Raw genomic sequence first — 19,557 nt, 5'->3', positions numbered from 1 at the left:
GCTGCTTTCTGCATCAGTACAGGGCACCTTTATCAGGGAGTGGAGCCCTGACACCCTATACCAGTGATGAAAAAGATACTGACATTACACAGAAATGCAGTTGTGTATCTTTGTTATATGTAAAAAATTAAAAAATACACAGTAGGGAAGAAAATATAAATACATTGCTCTATACTGCCTTTACAAATTTACATGGGACTACATTATTTTAATATATTGGCATAATCAGCTGATAATGAAACTGTTTTATGGGGAACACAGAAAAACAAACACTGCTTGGTTAGTGTATGTATAGCTTAAAGTGTTACTAAACTCACAACAGTAAAATCAGTCTGTATATGCAGTAAAGCATGCTTGTTATACTCATTGTGGAACCTAAGGGGTTAATCCTCTGCATTGTGTAAGAATGCTGTTTGGAAGAAGGGGAGGATCAAAAAAGTCACTATCAATGTGTCCCCCCTCTTCTCTCCTGATAAGACATATTGTGTGGAGACACTCTGCACATACTCAGTTTGGTGTGTATTTCTAGAGAGGTGTTTTTTTTTTTTTCTTGGGAGAGTGCATGTGATCAGCACAGGGCCAATCAGCGCTGTGCAGACAGAGGGCAGGGGTTCTGCAGCCTCCTAGAGAAAAAAAGAAAGCTCCTCCCACAAGCTTAAACCAGTGTTCATCTGGACACTGATAAGTCACAATCTGCTCTAACTGCTGATGAGAAAAGGTATTTAGCAGTTTATATTTACTAAAATAATTGCATTTCCATGTTGTGTGTACTGTGGGAGACCAGATATAGTGAATGCAGGGTCCTGGGAGATCAGATATAGTGAATGCAGGGTCCTGGGAGATCAGATATAGTGAATGCAGGGTCCGGGGAGACCAGATATAGTGAATGCAGGGTCCGGGGAGAGCGGATATAGTGAATGCAGGGTCCGGGGAGAGCGGATATAGTGAATGCAGGGTCCGGGGAGAGCAGATATAGTGAATGCAGGGTCCTGGGTTTAGTAACACTTTAATTTTTAAAGTTTGAGACTACATTGCGCTAACACTCAGCATACTTGTGTTTACTTTTACTAAATGTAAAGTTGAATCTCCATTAAATTCCTGGTGATCCTGCCAAGCCTCTTTAGTGTGATGCGCTTCCTGCCTACACTAAGCATGGTAGCAGATCTGTGCTAGCGTGGTCAGTTTGTGTCCCTGGTTCATCTTTATGGCCTTACAGGACGGTGTGTCAACACACGGCATACCTGTAATCCACTTCTTACATCACAGGCTGAAACTCCCCTACCCTGTTTAAATGCCAACAGCAGATCTTCTTTTGGAGTCTCTGCTCCCTGCTTTCGAGAGGAAGAGACGGTATAGAAATTATGCAAAATAGATATACAAAAGTGACTTTGGAGGGTTTTCATAATGTTTACAGGGAATAACTAAACAGAAGCTTTCAGCCTTGTCTTTGTTTATAATCTGACGTCTTTCATCTGATTTCATGCTAGTAACAGGCTGCATCATATGCATCTTTTTGATTTTGCTCATTAATTTTATCTTATCCATAGACTTCAAATGCTTTTCAGTGAATGCCGATTTCACAGAAATGGCACCATCCATATTCCTTGAGCTCCGGTGGTCTTAGTTACAGATCATCTTTTCTTTTCCAGTGGAAGATTTAGAAAGGAACGATGGCTCCGCAGAGAAGCCGTACTATATGCCTAAGTCTCTCATGAAGATCCTCAACAAGAAGAATCGACCGCCTGAAGCCGAGGGGGGAAAGAAGAAGAAATAATGATCGGTAATTTTCTGTACAGATTGCTGGTGGGATTACCACCACTCCACACTAAGACTGACAAGAGAATCTTCCCAATCCACCCCTGCTTCCTAGCTAGCAGGCAGGCTAAGAATTGCTGCTGATTTTTTTCATCCTTTCTATTTGTATCCGTTAGGTGACCAATCACTTTCTTGGGGCCAGCAATAGTCAAAGGGCCCATTTTGTTTACATTTCAGTGGTGTAACAATCCAACAAGAAGGGCTTAAAGCCAGCTACACAGGCCAATGAACAGCAAGATCTGTTTACTGTTCAACCATACTTATAAGAGGTTGAAATTAATTTACCAAACCCTGGATCTTCTTGATGAAGAATGTGTTTTTACCAGCAACACAACCTGTGAGCCCTACAGAAGCATTTTGGTAAGCTAACAATATACACTATATGGCCAAAAGGGTGGTGATAACAAACCATCACACCTGTATTCCAAACCCGTAGACATTTATATGGAAGGATGGTTATAAAAGCCTCCATGTGGGAAGACTTTCCACAAGATTTTGGAGGGTGTCTGTGGACATTTGTGCCCCTGCAGCTATAAAAGCATTTGAGGTCAGGTACTGTTGCTGGATGACAAGACCTGGCTCACAATCGGCATTGATATTCATAGTAAAAGGTGTTCTGTAGGGTGGAGATTAGTTGTGCAGGCCACTTGGGTTCTTCCACACCCAACTTTATGGAGCTGGCTTTGTACACAGGGGTGCACGTATGCTAGAACACAAAAGGGTCTTCCCCAAACTGTCTCTAGTAGCACACAATTGTCTAAAATGTCTGTATGCTGTAGCATTAACAATACCTGCCACTGGAAACACTTGAACTCTTTAAGTTGAAGAGGAGTTCATTTATACTTTTGGTCATATAGTGTAGGTGTTGTGGTCAGGTGTCCATTTTTGGCAATATGGTGGATCCACCTAAACAAGCAGATTACTGTTATTGATCTGTGCTGTAGGAGAATTCTTGAAAATGGCCCAGACATTTTCATTTTTGTCCCAAATGCTGTGATTTTGCCATGTGTGTTCCTGGCATTGGAGCGAGAAGCATTTGGCAAATTGCCTCGTCAATCTTCAGTGACCTCCTAACTGTGAATGTGGTGTCCAAGTGTGGATTACACATGGCTTCTTGTTGTGCCTTATAATAATGTGTTACAAGCAGTCGTCTTGTATTTTTGTTTTTCTCACTTGTTATAAATTTACATGTTTCCTTGTATATTGGAAGACAATCATCTCTTGAGTAGGGATTATCGCTTTAACAAGCATTAGTGGCATTATTGTCCCAAACTTTGGTTAAGTCAGAAGAATGGGCACCTCCTTTAATTTATGTGCATACTGCCTGATTTTACTGTAATGGGTACTGCTCATTTTGTCCTTATCTTAAAAGGCAGGTATTTATTTTAAATTAGTTCTGTGTTGTGTGGGAGGGTTAGAACCTCTGGCGAGTTGCTATTGTTGCCTGTGTCCCCACTAGGGCAATTCAACCTCTCTCTCTCTGGGGGACCATTGCCCCCAGGACAGAAAGCGAGAGAAAATGTTACTGCTGGAAAATCGCCCCTTACTTCCGATTCTGGGGAAACTCTAAGAAGTGATTTTTCTCATTTTGGAGAGATTTCCCTCACTTCCTGTTGTGTTTACAGAACAAGAAATTAACTAGAATCTACCCACTGGGACACAAATGACATAATAAATATCTGACGGGAGTTTTAACCCTTTTCTACTATATGCATAAAGTATATTTAAAATCAACTCACCACTTTTCAGGTGAATTGTACTTTGTCCGACATGTTTAATTTTTCTTATAGAGGTCTTATCAACTATAAACACCTATGTGAGAAGCCTCGGAAGAAAGCAGCTCTTCCCTGATTCATGCTCCGTATACTATACTAAAAAACATACAGCATGTGTGCCAAGGAAATGCATCACTGATTCTTCTCAGAAATGTTTTCCCTTGACAACATGCCTTTTTTAAATGTATTAGTTTTTTTAATGTTTTGGAGAGAATGAGATAGGTTAGAGCTGCTGTCTGGGGCTTTGCTAGAGAGGTTTCCTCTAACTTTCTGTTCTGGGGACAACCTTTTACCACATAGGCTTTAAGTAGGGGCTTGTTAGAACCCCCATTTCCTAAGGCTGGCCATACATTATCCAATTTCCTTTAGATTTACCTTCAACTATGTAGTACAAGAGCCTGCCTAATTGGATACAACTGAAAGTGTTAGGTTTGACCTATTATATGGTTTTTGGTAAATCTAAACCAAAAATCAAGAAAAATGTATAATGTATGGCCAGCCTTACTCCATGTTTCATTAAATAGTTATTTTTGACAAAGCTGGTCCAAACTATTTCTGTTACTGAGAAATGTGCCCACGGTCAGCGCTGTATAAACTCCATGTAGCACCAGTTACATACAGTATACAGCACTGTGTTCTGACAGCAGGGGAGGGACTTTCTGTCCTGTTCCTGAAACAATATTGAGTCCGGCTGAACATTGGCAGAGGTAGTGAATGATGTCAGGATCAAAGGATCCCTTGATAAAAAAAGGAATGGCTGAGCAGCTCTCAGCCAGACTTTTTTTTTTCTGGGTACAGGATGTGAAGTCCCTGTACTGCTGCTGGAACACAGCGCTGTATATATATTGTATGTTGCTGATACTACACACACAATTTATACAGAGCTCACAGCGAGAGTATCTATTAGCAAAGGACAGAGAGCTCATTTGAACCAGCTTGGTCAAAATGAAATGGAAACCCTTGAGGTTGGCTTTAACAAAAACCTCTATACTTTGATCTGTCTTGCTGTTTAAGAGTTGCCTTCACTTCCTGTCTTGTGAAAAGATGGTCTCTGGGACAAAAGAGTAAAGGAAAATCTTAAATCTGACAGGGCTTGTTCTAGTTCTCTATTCTGTCCAAAAAGGTTTTGGCTGTAGGTGCACTTTTATTTTGTATATTACGTGCCACACACTGGAACATATTTTATATCCATCCATGATTGGGAGTGACATTTCTTAAGATGCTGTCTTATGGTGATCCCTAGATGCTATCGATATGTTGTTTTATATAGGAGTGTTCAGGGAGGCCTTCTTAGATAGAGGTCAGCATTGTCAGAAGAATTTAGGGCCATCTACAAAGCACCCAAAGGGGGCCAACTTAGGCTATAGATTTAATTGGATCGCACTTTAGGCTGAATATAATTTATATATTGTATCTATGAACTGATTTTTATCTCCTGATTATAGTTTTTGTACCAAATCAGATTTTATAGTTTACATGCATGTACATAATGCTGTATATTTGTTTGTATAGATATACAGAGGACTATTTTCTAAGTGCTAAATAAACTGATTAATACATTGCCTGGTGTTTTTTTTCTTATATAATAACTAAACACAACCTAATAATTATATAAGATTTTTTTATTTACAGATCTGTACCAATTACATCCTGGAAATACAAGTTATAAAAACATTACAAGAAAAAAGCTAAATAGGCAGTTGGACCTATTCCATGATCCTGGTTTATGGCAGTCTGGTGCTGTCCCAACACTTCCCATCAGGAAAATAGCCATTTGCATAGAATACAGAGATGATCTGTGTACACACAGGCAGATGTCTTACTGAGAACATAGTCGATACAATGCCAGCGATAACACTTGATCTCTTTTCACCATAGCAGAGGGGAGTTTTGTTGCCTGTTCACATATAGGTTTGAGCCAATGACAAGCATTCAGATGGTGCTTGTCAATGGCGCCTAAGGTAACTTTAGGCCCTATACTGGCAGGTGTTTATCACTAAATTAGTTTCTTATCCACAGAAAAGCTAAATGGGCTGTTTTTTTTGCAGGTGGAGAAACTTTTGGTCCCACGCACAATATGTGTGAACATCCATGGGGGCCAGATCTGTACCCTGTACAAACAAAATGGCTGGCACCACCACATGAGTAGGTTGCAAGTGATTAGGGTTTCTGGATGCACTCAGGCCCAGGGTTCTCTGGATGCAGCCAACTGTCCAGTCTGAACCAGTCTGTATTGAATGTGGCCACAGCAAGATGCCACATCCATCAGCAGCCTAATCATCCATCTAAAGGAGGCCCTTACACAGCTCATTGGTCATAGGCAACAGATAAAGCCCTGAAAAGGCCACACTTGTAGGCAGGGAATATTTGAGAAGGGTGACATTTTGCAAGGTAGGTTAAGCTGGGTACACACAAGAAGTTTGTTTTTTTTTTTTCCATTCAATGCAGCAGGCTGAAAAAAAAAAAATCAAAAACACTTAAAGATCACTCTACTGACACAATGTTAGGGCAGTGAACACTGTGCTATTGTGTTCTGACAGGGGGACTACCTTAACACCCCCCCAACACCAGGATGCATTAATCAGCGCTTGCAGCCATTGGCTAAGAGCACTGATCGGATGTCGGTTCCAGCATGCCTGTTTAACCGCAGCTGGGTATCAGAGTGGTTTCTGTCAACTGTACACATGGGCCAAAAGTCAGCTGATTTTGGCCCATCTGTACCCAGCTTTAGAGTTAAAAAGCCTATGCTTGACTGGTTGCTATTGGCAGCAGATTTACTACATGCTCTCCTTTTGTTTCCGTCGTTTGCAGTATTAAGAAACTTCTACTAGCTGGCCCCTTTGGAAATAAAAAGGTACTTTTCATGGCATGGTAAAGTTGGGGCTTTAAAACTACATTTTGTTAGCTCAGTACAATGTGATCAAGGTATTCTCAGCATTTTGGTTTCACTTGGTCACCAACAAACGGAGGTGAATCTAAGAGCCTATTTTTGCTTCTGCATTTGATTTGTTGCGGTGCCATTTTTTACAGTACTATGCATCTCAACAGAAGGTGCACCAAAATACAAAAACATATAAATTGCACATAGGGATTTAAAAATCATTTGCCTAGCCCCATGACAGCCTGAAGTTGGTAATAAGCTGCACAGAATCTGTAAACAAGTCTGGCATAAAAACTGAACACTGTCCAATACAAACTATCATGAAAGTCCAGCTGAACTTCAGTTTAAATTTAATACATTGCCAGTGCATGAAAACAAACAGGTGGCCAAAAATCTTTGTTTTCTTTAAAATACAAGCCACAGCCTGTGTAGAAAAGCCAATCCACTGCCAGTATGCTGCAGTTCTGTGTGTGGAAGCAGTGGTCTCTCTGCAGAGGTCCAACATGTTCCCTGCTGAATCAGACCTATAGCTCTCCAATCTGCAGGCCCCTTTAATAAAGAAAGGAATTGCCTAAAAACATGGAGTGGTGCTCTGAAAGTGCACACTGGAAAATTATTTTGCTGTTATTAACGGAACTACATTTCCAACCACTGTGACTAGAGGAGGGAAGGATTTCTTCTAATTTCTGTCCCAGTGACCAGCTAGAACCGAATGACAAATATCGGCAGTAGGGTCACACAATACTTTTTTTTTTGTTTTTTTAGTAGCCAATGTTTGTCACATTTGCGCCTGATGAGGAGATTCCCCTCACTTCCAATCTTAGTGAAACAGAAAATGAGGGGATCTCTTCCTGATGGGGCACATACATTACCCTGAACGTGGTTCTATTTCTTTTCTTCTGTTGAAAATTTTGGTTTAGAGTTCCCCTTTACTAGGAGGCACATCTCACCACTCGCAGGAATTTACCATGCCATGAAATTAGTCTGAAACCAGAAGGAAACTATTACATACTGTATACAAATTATACCAACAAGCACCTATATGGGCTGTTTCTGTAGCATTACAATAAATAAAACCCTGCCAGAGAACTACAAGTCCCAGCATACTCTGGCAGGGCACGCTAGGATAGGCAGTTCCTTGACAGCTAGAAGTAGCAGGTTAGGCAGGCCTTGGTACAGCACACTACCAATGATCAGAGCTACTTCCCCCATTCCTCTGTGTGGCAGTTCACGGTCATGTGATCTAAGGCACCCATAGGGTCAGGTTGTAATAAAATAGATTATTCAAGTATTAAAAGCTTCAAAAATCCCTGCTATAATCACCATTATTAAAATATATTTCTATTTATTCCTAAGCAATGTCCAATAGCATTTATCACATATAGAAAGTTTTTCTCTTAAATACCTCCATTTAGGGAACAGTATTACCCTTCTGCAAAAAAAAAAAGAAAAGACATCATGCATACAGTATACAGCGGTACAGAGGCCATCAGCTTCTGAAGAAATTAAAGTTCCAGCATGCCTATTCTTGGATCTGCTTGTACCTCTTCAGTAGCAAGATGGAAAGTTTACCAAAGTCTGACACTGATTAAGACCCATAAAGGATCCACTTGCTTGCAGTTAAGTTGTCTCTGGATACAGATGCAAGTTACCTTTTGGCAGTGGCTTCTGGTCTAATTGCCAGAACTACTCATTTCTATACTGCTCTGTAAGACAGCCAGGCACAAAAACTGTCTAAGTCTATATCATGGAAATGTGGCAACTTGCACCTGTTTTCAGACACAACAAGACACTTAAAGTACACACAAACACCCTGAGAAGACTTTACTGTTCCCAAGCTGTATTAAGCTCATTTGTTGATCCCATTGTTGATCTCAACATCCACTAACTAGGTTATGTATAAATATACCCTCTCCCTCCCGGATACCATAATGTCAGAAGTGTCCCAGTTTCCAATGCTCCCACGTCATAGCAAATCTGCATTACTAGTGTAATCTTCTGGCAGTCACCTTCAATTTAAGGGCAGTTCAACAGAATAAAAGGTGAGACCAGGCCTTGGTGTCACTCGGAAGCCGCACATCTCTTGGGAAGACGACACTGAGGATGACCGGTCGCTCTGTAATCCATACGGTAAGCCTATTTGTGGCTGGTAAACAGGTCATAGGATTGATGAATCCTCAGCAGATTTGTACCGTGACCTGCCTGAAAGTACATCGGAAACAAAAATTAAAGACAAAGAAAAATTCAAATTTACCATATGGGCTTGATAGCCAATGAGAGGCTATCATGGTGATCAAGTGATCTGACACTGGGAGTCCCAGGTCCTGATTGTTCGTACGGGACCTGGGGCTCCCGATGGCAAGCCGGTCTTTGTGCTGGGAGCATGCTGTATGACACAGAAAGGTTTTTGTTTACCTTAAGGCAGAGAATACATTAAGGCTTTAGAACCACTTTCAGCCCGGGTTCACACTGATGCGGTGCAGATTTCTCAGCATTTTCTGTGCGAATTCCACACCACATCAGAATCGCACCCCATTCGCTGCAGGTGTGTATGTTAAGTTAACACCCTGAAATTGGTCCACAAAACACGGTGCGATGTGCAGAATCGGATTGAATAGGTACGAATACCCATGAGATCTGATTCTAGTGCAAAACAAAAAAAGGATCCTACACCTTTTGTTGCAGATGTGGTGTAATTTGAACCATACATAATGTATGGCTTAAATCGCATCGCACAGAAATCGCATGTGATTTGCACAGGAATGTGGTGCGGTTCCTCTGCGAATCACATGGGATGTGCCACTACTTGGTGTATCCAGGTGAATGATACCTCGTTTTTTTCAAGACACATTGGCACTTCATTGGGTGGGAAATGATAATAGATATCTTCTAATTTTATTTCATTATCAAAGGAAAACTAACTTTATTGCTGTCTGTGCCCCCATTAGAGAGATTCACCCTCTCTATTTGTCAAATAGAAAGTGAAAGTAAAATGAAAACCCCAAATCTTGGGTTGCCCCAGAAGAGTAATATCTTCCAAACGGGGTACACTAGTTCTGGTGATCTGGGGGGGACCCAAGGAATTATATTAATTTCCAGGGATACAATACACCTACCATTCGATTTTTAGACTGATCATTTCTTTGTGAGAGGGCAATTATTCAAAATCAGCAGGGGATCAAATACTTATTTCCTTTACATTTAGTGGCCACTTTATTAAAGTAGAACTACAGTGAAGTAGGATTTAGCAGAAGACCAAATACAGAAAGGTTGGGGCTCTCACCTTAAAGTGCGTCTCTCATCACACCGCTCAGGATCAGCTTCTCCTGAAGTCTCATGATGGTCTGATCCCTACTGTGAGCATCCACCAGCAGCTTCTAGTAAAAGTAAGCAGAGAGAAATGATCATTACACTATACAGAATACAACATGTGTGACCAGGATTCTTACATTACCTATAATGGCACATGAGGCCTGCGCAGCTCCCACCCTCCCTCTGTTCACATTTCAGTGGAACAGTCATAGTAGGACTGCTGTGTATTTATTTGGATTGCATTAGATCTGTCATTCTGAGTTGGGGGGAGAAAAGAGTAGACTGACATTACGGACCTTCCGCTGAAAACACTGATCGCCTGGCTGCAATTCTGATCATTTTTGAATCACAACAACAACATGCTGCTTTTGAATCGGCAACCCAAACAATAATTTCCAGAAGTGGCAGCCTATGACTTTTTATAATGTCAGCTTCTCTTTTAGGGCCCATTCACACTTTGCATTGTGGCAACATGTGCATGCATTCCCATATATATATATATATTTATTTATTTATTAATGGGTTGTAGTGCTCTGTGTTATTAAGAAAGGGTCATTTCCATTTTTTTTAATTCATTGAGATGCATTGGCAGCCTGCCTTTAAAAATTATATTAAAAGTTTATTTTATTTTTTCTAAAAAACAAAAACATGTCCATACTTGCCTGCTCTGCAATGGCCCCTTCCTCCTGCTAAATGCCCCAACAGCAAGCAGCTTGCTATGGGGGCACCCAAGCAGACTTGCTCCCAAGCCGCTGCTCTGTGTGTTAATTCATACACAGAGCTGCAGCTCAACTCCACCCCCCCTCTCTCCTCATTGGCTCACTAGCTGTGATTGACAGCCAATAGCTCCCACCGCTGTTTCAGCCAATGAGGGGGGAGAGTCTCTGGGGAGCCAAGGCTCTTGTGCACATTGCTGGATTGAGATTGGGCTCAGGTAAGTATTAGGGGGGGGGGGGGGGGGCCTTCATCCCTCTTCACAGAGTACACAGGAACAAAGCTGGGACCGTCAATCTGCTGGAGGTTCCTCCCGTTTCCATTTTTCTCTCGGTGTCAGGTAAATTTGTCAGAAGTGATTAGTGCTGACAGCAGAGGAATGAAGCAGCAGACAGAAATGACACAGTGCTCTGGATTGAGACAAGTACACACTATAGAGGGATTTGCTTTGTTCCTATTTCATGTTTGAGGTTTACAACCACTTTAGGGGTCCATTCACAAGGGGTGCTTTACTGCCGGCCCTGTGCAGGTCCATGTTTTCCTGGCATGGGGATGCACAGGTGTTGTGTATATCCCAGTGCCGGCGTCCCTTTCATTTCTATTGGAACATTCGGCTGCACGGACACAGCCACTGTGTCCTAATAAATGCCCGTGTGGGTCCACAAACGTATACAGGGTGCACTCAGGGACCCGCACTCGCCCCTATGTCATCTTAGTACCCAGAGACTGTGTCCGTGCAGCTGCATGCCCCAATAGAAATTAATGTGATGCCGGCACAGGGATGCACACAACACCTCTGCATCCCCATGCCAGGAAAACAAGGACCTGCACGGGGCCCACAGTAAAGCGCCCCTTGTGAAGGGACCCCTAAAGCGGTTGTAAACCTCAGACATGAATGGACCCCTAAAGTGGTTGTAAACCTCAGACATGAGGGGACCCCTAAAGTGGTTGTAAACCTCAGACATGAAGGGACCCCTTAAGTGGTTGTAAACCTCAGACATGAAGGGACCCTAGCACAATGCACCACAAATAACTTAATGGGCTCTTAAAGTCTATAGAAAATGAAGGTTAAAAAAAAAAAAATAAGACAACATTCTAAGAATACAGAAACCTAAAATTATAAGGACGTGTTTTGTTCCTCTGGCTGTTTCAGGTCAACAGGTCTCAGCATGTCCTAAAAGCGCACTAATGCACTAAGCCATGCTGGGCCTTGTAGTTCTGAAGCAGCCGGAGTGCCCAACATAAGCTGCATTCAGGTGCCTGGCAGGGCTCAGTGGGCTCTGGGTGACCTTGGTGGTCTGGATAAAACGTGTCCCCAGCACACCAGTGCAAAGTTCTTTTTATTCCATGATTACATTCTCTATGTGATATCACAATAAAAAGAGCTTCATATGGAAGGAGGTTTCCTGGTGTGCTACTGTTGTGTACAGTGACCAGTCGGGAGATGTTGCAATGCCCTTTCAGCCCAAGGAGGGTCCCAGCATGCTGCCCATACCTTGGTGACCTGGTCCTGCTCTCTGGCCGAGTCATGTAGCTGCAGCAGATTGGCCTGGGCCTGGCACAGATCAGAGTTGTGTCTCTGTTTCTCGGATCTCAGCTCGGCTTCCTTTGCCTGTAGAGCCTCTTTCAGCATCTTCTTCTCCTGCGCCGCATCCTGCAGGCGCTTCTTGCAGTGCCGCAGCTGTTCCTGGATGAATGAGATCCTTATTGTGAGTCTGATTACAACATAAAAGCTTAAAGATGAACTTATAAAATACACAAATGAAGGCAGCTCTGTGATCAAAGTGTTACTGAACCCACAACAGTAAAATCAGTCTGTGGATGTGATAAACATTTATATCAAATTCATAATTCAGAACTTACAGTTGTGTTCAAAATAATAGCAGTGTGTTGAAAAAAGTGAATAAAGCTCAAAATCCTTCTAATAGCTTTTATTTCCATCCACACAAATGCATTGGGAACACTACACATTCTATTCCAAATCAAAACATGAAGAAAAATAGATCAAATTTGTGTTGTTCCTCTAAAAAAAAAAAATGTGAAAAGTGAATATTAGACTGTTTAAAAAGAATGTTAGAATACAAACACTGCAATTTTTTGAACTTTGTGATTTGTAATAGTACTGCTTGGACTTTGAAGAAGGGGACATACCCCGAAAGCGTGTCCTCAAAATTGTATGTTAGTGCAAATAAAAAAAGTATCACGGACAGTACTCAGTTGTTTCTGTCACAAATGCACTAATACGGCTACAATCACCTCAAGCAAAATGGAATATTCTTCTTTACAAACTCAAACATTCACTGTATAAACTGAAAAATGTTTGAAGATTTTGCTTTCCTTTGAATCACTTAATGAATATTTGGTTGTATAAGCACTGTTTCTGAGAACTGCTGTACATCTGTGTTGCATGGAGTCACCCAACTTCTGGCACCTGTGATCAGGTATTCCAGCCCAGGATGATTGGACTACATTCCACAGTTCTTCTCTATTTCTTGGTTTTGCCTCAGAAACTGCATTTTTGATGTCACCCCACAAATTTTCTATTGGATGAAGATCTGGGGATTGGGCTGGCCACTCCATAACGTCAATCTTGTTGGTCTGGAACCAAGATGTTGCACGTTTACTGGTGTGTTTGGGGTCGTTGTCTTGTTGGAACACCCATTTCAAGGGCATTTCCTCTTCAGCATAAGGCAGCATGACCTCTTCAAGTATTCTGATGTATTCAAACTGATCCATGATCCCTGGTATGCGATAAATAGGCCCAACACCGTAGTATGAGAAACATCCCCATATCATGATGCTTGCACCACCATGCTTCACTGTCTTCACAGTGTACTGTGGCTTGAATTCAGTGTTTGGGGGTCGTCTGACAAACTGTCTCCGGCCACTAGACCCAAAAAGAACAATCTTACTTTCATCAGTCCACAAAATGTTGCGCCATTTCTCTTTAGGCCAGTCAATGTGCTCTTTGGCAAATTGTAACCTCTTCAGCACGTCTTTTTTCCAACAGTGGGACTTTGCGGAGTCTTCTTGCAGATAGCTTGGCTTCACATAGGCGTCTTCTAATTGTAACAGTACTCACAGGGAACTTTACACCTTCTTTGATCTTCCTGGAGCTGATTGTTGGCTGAGTCCTTGCCATTTTGGCTATTCTTCTATCCATTCGAATGGTAGTTTTTTCCTTTCTTCCACGTCTTTCAGGTTTTGGTTGCCATTTTAAAGCATTTGCGATCATTTTCTGCACTTCTTTATATGTTTTCACCTCTCCAATCAACTCTTTAATCAAGGTACGCTGTTCTTCTGAACAATGTCTGGAACGACCCATTTTCCTCAGAATTTCAGAGAGAAATGCACTGTAACCAGCATGTACAACATTTGCTGCCTTCCTTCCTTAAATAAGGGCAATCATTGCCACCTGTTTTTCAAAGAATGAATGACCTCACTAATAGAACTCCACACTGCTATTATTTTGAACATGCCCCTTTCAATTAGTGATTCAATTACACAGAATCAGCAGCATGCATGTCATGACTGTTGGGTCTGTTGGATTTCTATTACTCTACTACACCTGCTAGTAAATTATTTGCCATGTAGAAATATCATTTCTACCAAAAACAGTGATTGATCAGGTTAGTGATATCTGACTGCTATTATTTTGAACACAACTGTATATTGATGGCAAGCTTGTAAAATATTTGGTTTTTCTGATTAAATCATAATTAATACTAAAATGTGTGAATGGCCTTGAACCAGTATTAGTGTTCATTTCTTCAGTTATAAGCTGAGACAGGAGTTAGCTAACTAACCAGCCAAGTATTCTAGAATAGGGCATAGCTGGTTAGTGTGGAATGTCATGGCGTAAACCAAAATAGAATAAGTATGACATAATATATTCTAATAGTATCTGTGTGTATTTAGTTTGTTTTACAAGTTAATATTGTTACATACGTAGATTTCTGGTTGTACAACATTATTGAGATGTTGTAAAGATACATTCTTAATTTATATTATTTAATCAGAGACTGGTCAAATTAGCAGGCTGATGTAACATCACCAACTTATTATGGTCATTACATATGTACCTGTCAATCAAACGACCATATATGTAGCGTCCCCTCCCTTCAATTAAAATTGCTCTGCTAAGCAGTATTGTTTGCCATACAAGGTTCTAAGATCAGGAATTATGACACATACAAGTATCATAAAAAGGCATCCTAGGAGATGCGGGCGAAGACACACTCATACACACTGAAGCGACACACAAAGACACACACAGGCATGGCATGAAGATGCGATGGTTCATTACAGAAGTGACACACTGGAACAGTTGTATTCTCCAAGACAAGAATTAGTCACTTCTGTCTCTACGTCCAGTTTCTTCCTAAAGACTCTGAAGGACAAGCACCACATGGAAGTGCACATGAAGGACAATCAGACATGGAAATAATGGTGACACATCTTTATAACTTCAGTCTTGACATTTCGGTTTTATCGTCATGGAACTCTTCATGATACACTTTACATTGTTATTTTAAGCCATTGTGTGATAAAGTAAAATCACACTTTATTTCTTACTTCGCCGGCTCTTTAATTATTAGCAAAATCGCCTATAGACACGAAAGTAGTATTATATGTGTATCAGAAAATTCTACAATATGCAGTAATGCATGCTTGTTATACTCACTGTGGAACCTAAAGGGTTAATCCTCTGCATTATGGAAAAAGGCTGTTTGATCCTGTCTTCTCTGATCCTCCCCTTCTACTGTCCCTAATCCATCTGCTGATAGAACAGCTGCGCATGCTCAGTTTGGTGTGTATTGCTAGAATTAGTTTTTTTCTTGGAAGAATGCATGTGATCAGCACAGGGCCAATCAGCACTGTCCAGACAAAAGGTCAGGGGTTACGGAGCCTCATAGGACAATCAGGGGAAAATGAGAACTCCTCCTACAAGCTTTAACCAGTGCTCAGCTGGACACTGACAGAAGTCACAAGACTGCTATATACTGCTGAAGAGAAAATGTACTTGGCGGTTTATATTTACTAAAATAATTGCATTTCCATATTCTGTGTACTGTGGGAGACCATATATATGAATGCAGGGTCCGGGGTTTAGTAACACCTTAACCTCTTCACGCCGGCTGCACACAAATGTGTGGCCTCCCGGGGTCTGGGCCTAGATGCCGAACGGCCGCACATTTGTGTGCAATTAAAAAAAAACAAAAAACGTGCTGAGAGCGTGCACCCTGCGCACTCCCAGCACACATGCCCAGTACTCACAGAAAGGTCCCGATCTCCTCTTTCGATCAGGACCTTTCATGACGGCAAATCACGACGGTCACATGACCCTAAAACCCCACCCCACCTCCTGAAACCCATAAAGGGCCAGGAGACGCCGGCGCCAAGGGGTTAAGACATCAATAAAAATGTATTTTCTAAATAAGTACCTGAATTTGACCTGTTATCAGCCTCTTGCAGTCCCCACACAGCAGGGATGAAGCGCAAGAGGAGAAAAGGAGCACAAGCAGCCAATCAACTCATGTGCTCACAAGATGCATGCTGATAAGAGGACAGATCAGAGGGACACAGATGAGCTCATCACTGTACTGCTTCGCCTTTCACTGTCCAGTCACAGGCTTGGGAAGGTCCAGGATGACCTGGGCTCAGAGGAAGTGGGTTGAACAATGCTGGCCACCAGATTGAGGACATCTAGTGGCAGAAAAAAAAAAAAGTACTGCAGGGGAAATCTGGACTGAAGGTGAATGTTGCAGCAAGAGCTGGTATGTTTATTTATATTTTAATAGGCTATTCATTTTTATCTTGTTATTTTTGGATGGGGTTCTGCTGTAAAGTCATTACAGTGGCTAAAATCAGCCTAACTATGGCTTTTATTTATTTTATTTGCAATAGGTCAGACTGTGCATCATGGGAACTGACATTATTCACACGAAAGAGCACTCCATCAGTTTACAAACAGACGGGTGTGCTACCAATATACAGAAATATTATCCATGCCAGCTTGCAAAAGAAATCAATAAAATTGTCTGCAAATCCATGAAAACCGAGACCTCTGTTCAAAGTACAAAAAAAAAAACCAAAAAACAAACAACAAAAAAACCCTCAAGACAACTTCATAGCACGTGGCCGACCTTCTTTACAGTTAAAGTGAGCCTGGTTCACTTCTGTTCCAGCAGTATGCACCATTAGCTGCCCATCTTTACCTTTGTAAGACCCTCCTATGTGCATGCCTCTGATATTTGGATTTCTTCTGATTACTCTGATTTCACTGCACACTGGGAGCTTCTCTCTTCTTCACTCAGTTCTTCAATCATGGAGACTTAGCCTCACAAGTGGGTGTCACCTTGTGTGCTCTGTATGCAAAAGCAGCCCGCCTAGGAATGTCCACTGCTCCAGGCTGACACCCACCCATCGAGGAATTTTTATATTTTTTTACCTCCTCCCAAGAGGAGGCAGGGTGATATAATTTTTCAGGAGGCTATGCGCACCACACTGCTGTCTCCTCCCATCAGCCACGATCTGCCTGCATTTCATAGAGAACAACAGAGATCCAGTGATAAGGCCACTGAATTTAAAATAAGGTATGTCAAGAAAAGTAAAAGTATTTATTTAATAATTTCATCAGCATGCTGATGAGGGGAAACAGAGAAACAAGAGAAGGCATACTATAAGCAGATTAGAATGAAGTTTTAATAGGAACCCCCTCTAATATATATATATAAAAATAAATTGCAAAAGGAACCCCCCCCTTTTTTTTATTTATTTATTTTTTTAACACCCCCTCCCCCTCTCAATGCAACAGGTTGGGCACAATATCAGGGGTCAGCTGTCTCTTCCAGATTTTTGCAGCCAGCCCACACCACAAAAACAGACTCCAGATCCATTCCAGGTATGGTTTTACATGCGCGTTTAACGCAATCTGGCGCGTTTCCAGTACTTTTTTTTTATGCATTTCCGGATGCATTCCAGATAAGGTGTTCGTTCTATTTTCCTAGTTTTGTTCACTGTACTGTGGTTTGGAGCATTTTTTATGTGCTGTACCCCATTCCAGCAGAGTCCGGTGCAAGAAAAATGCAGCAAGTTCTGCTTTTATTTTCTGGACCTGGAGCACCCTGGAACTGACCGCACTGGCGTGAAGAGAACGTGAAAGGGGGGTAAGAGAACGTGAAAGGGGAGTAAGAGAACGTGAAAGGGGGGTGAGAGAGAAAGGGGGGTGAGAGAGAAAGGGGGGTGAGAGAGAAAGGGGGGTGAGAGAGAAAGGGGGGTGAGAGAGAAAGGGGGGTGAGAGAGAAAGGGGGGTGAGAGAGAGAGAGAGAGAGAGAGAGAAAGGGGGGCGTGGGAGAGAGAAAGGGGGGCGAGGGAGAGAGAAAGGGGGGCGAGGGAGAGAGAAAGGGGGGTGAGGGAGAGAGAAAGGGGGGCGAGGGAGAGAGAAAGGGAGTGAGAGAGAAAGGGGGTGAGAGAGAGAGAAAGGGGGGTGAAAGAAAAAGGGGGGTGAAAGAGAGAGAGAAAGGGGGGTAAAGAGAAAGAGAGGGGTAAGAGAAAGAGAGTGGGGGTAAGAAAGGGGGGGTAAGAGGGAGAGTGAGACAGAGGGGTGGCGGGTGTCACTCTGATGTGGTCTGCACCCCCAAAGTGATGCCACTGATATTTAGAAAAACAATTCTCCAATGATGTGCAAAAGGCAATTTTTAGGATATAACTCATTAGGAAGTCCTAATGCTGTAGAAATGACGGAGCCTACTTCTTCCCAAGATTGGTGGACCACCGGACAGGACCAGAAACCGTGTAGGAAGTCAGCAACTTGGCCACAACCCCTAAAACATACTGGTGGCGAGCACAGACCCATCTTGAATAGTGTACTAGGGGTAAGATTAGAGTGGAGGTTTGACAAAAATATTGGGCCAGCCCTCAACATCATTGGATTCAGGTGTTCCAATCACCTCCATGGCCACAGCTGTATAAAATCATCACCTAGGCATACAGACTGCTTCTACAAACATTTGTGAAAGAATGGGTCGCTCTCAGGAGCTCAGTGACTCCAAGCGTGGTCCCGTGATAGGTTGCCACCTGTGCAATAAGTCCATCCGTGACATTTCCTGGCTACTAAATATTCCACAGTCAACTGTTAGTGGTATTATAACAAAGTGGAAGCAACTGGGAACAGCAACTCAGCCACCAAGTGGTAGGCCACGTAAAATGACAGAGCGGGGTCAGCGCATGCTGAAGCACACAATGCGCAGAAGTCGCCAACTGTCTGCAGAGTCAATAGCTAAAGACCTCCAAACTTCATGTGGCCTTCAGATTAGCACAACAACAGTGTGTAGAGAGCTTCATGGAATGGGTTTCCATGGCCGAGCAGCTGCATCCAAGCCTTACATCACCAAGTGCAATGCAAAGCGTCGGATGCAGTGGTGTAAAGCACGCCGCCACTGGACTCTAGAGCAGTGGAGACATGTTCTTTGGAGTGCCCAATCACACTTCTCTGTCTGGCAATCCGATGGATGTGTCTGGGTTTGGCGGTTGCCAGGAGAACGGTACTTGCCTGACTGCATTGTGCCAAGTGTAAAGTTTGGTGGAGGGGGGATTATGGTGTGAGGGTGTTTTTCAGGGGTTGGGCTTGGCCCTTTAGTTCCAGTGAAGGGAACTCTTAAGGCGTCAACATACCAAGTCAGTGCACAAAGCAAGGTCCATAAAGACATGGATGAGTGAGTTTGTGCAGGCCAGTCAAGTTCCTCCACCCCAGAGTCCTGACCTCAACCCGATAGAACACCTTTGGGATGAATTAGAGCGGAGACTGTGAGCCAGGCCTTCTCCCCCGACATCAGTGCCTGACCTCACAAATGTACTTCTGGAAGAATGGTAAAACCTTCCCATAGACACCCTCCTAAACCTGTTGGACGGCCTTCCCAGAAGAGTTGAAGCTGTTATAGATGCAAAGGGCAGGACCAACTCAATATTGAACCCTACGGACAAAGACTGGGATGGCATTAAAGGTCATGTGTGTGTAAAGGGCGGCCGACCAATACTTTTGGCAATATAGTGTATCTC

General features: G+C 42.5%; 2 protein-coding genes across 3 annotated transcripts in view; one reads left to right on the top strand and one right to left on the bottom strand.

Annotated features, from left to right (window-relative positions):
- The window catches only part of SLC44A4 (solute carrier family 44 member 4), a 124,684-nt gene extending 119,534 nt beyond the window's left edge, over nucleotides 1-5,150 (top strand). The window contains exon 22 of the mRNA XM_089693402.1: nucleotides 1,650-5,150. Within this exon, the coding sequence (XP_089549528.1) occupies nucleotides 1,650-1,774 (125 nt within the window). The 3' untranslated portion in view covers nucleotides 1,775-5,150. The remainder of the gene's footprint in view (nucleotides 1-1,649) is intronic.
- A 44-nt stretch (nucleotides 5,151-5,194) lies between these two features.
- Nucleotides 5,195-19,557, bottom strand: part of LOC149449322 (uncharacterized) — a 58,654-nt gene continuing 44,291 nt past the window's right edge. For both annotated transcript variants that reach the window (XM_089693400.1, XM_089693401.1), the window contains exons 10-12: nucleotides 11,993-12,184; nucleotides 9,755-9,848; nucleotides 5,195-8,673 (exon numbers count right to left, since the gene is read on the bottom strand). In XM_089693400.1, coding sequence (XP_089549526.1) covers nucleotides 9,756-9,848; nucleotides 11,993-12,184 — 285 coding nt within the window. In that variant the 3' untranslated portion in view covers nucleotides 5,195-8,673; nucleotide 9,755. The remainder of the gene's footprint in view (nucleotides 8,674-9,754; nucleotides 9,849-11,992; nucleotides 12,185-19,557) is intronic.

The sequence above is a fragment of the Staurois parvus genome, unplaced genomic scaffold (genome assembly GCF_062004578.1).
Source record: "Staurois parvus isolate SC_StPar_1 unplaced genomic scaffold, SC_StPar_1.0 ptg000631l, whole genome shotgun sequence".
Classification (NCBI taxonomy): Eukaryota; Metazoa; Chordata; class Amphibia; order Anura; family Ranidae; genus Staurois; species Staurois parvus.
The sequence above is the reverse complement of the archived record's forward strand: the minus strand, read 5'-3'. Positions and strand labels throughout refer to the sequence as shown.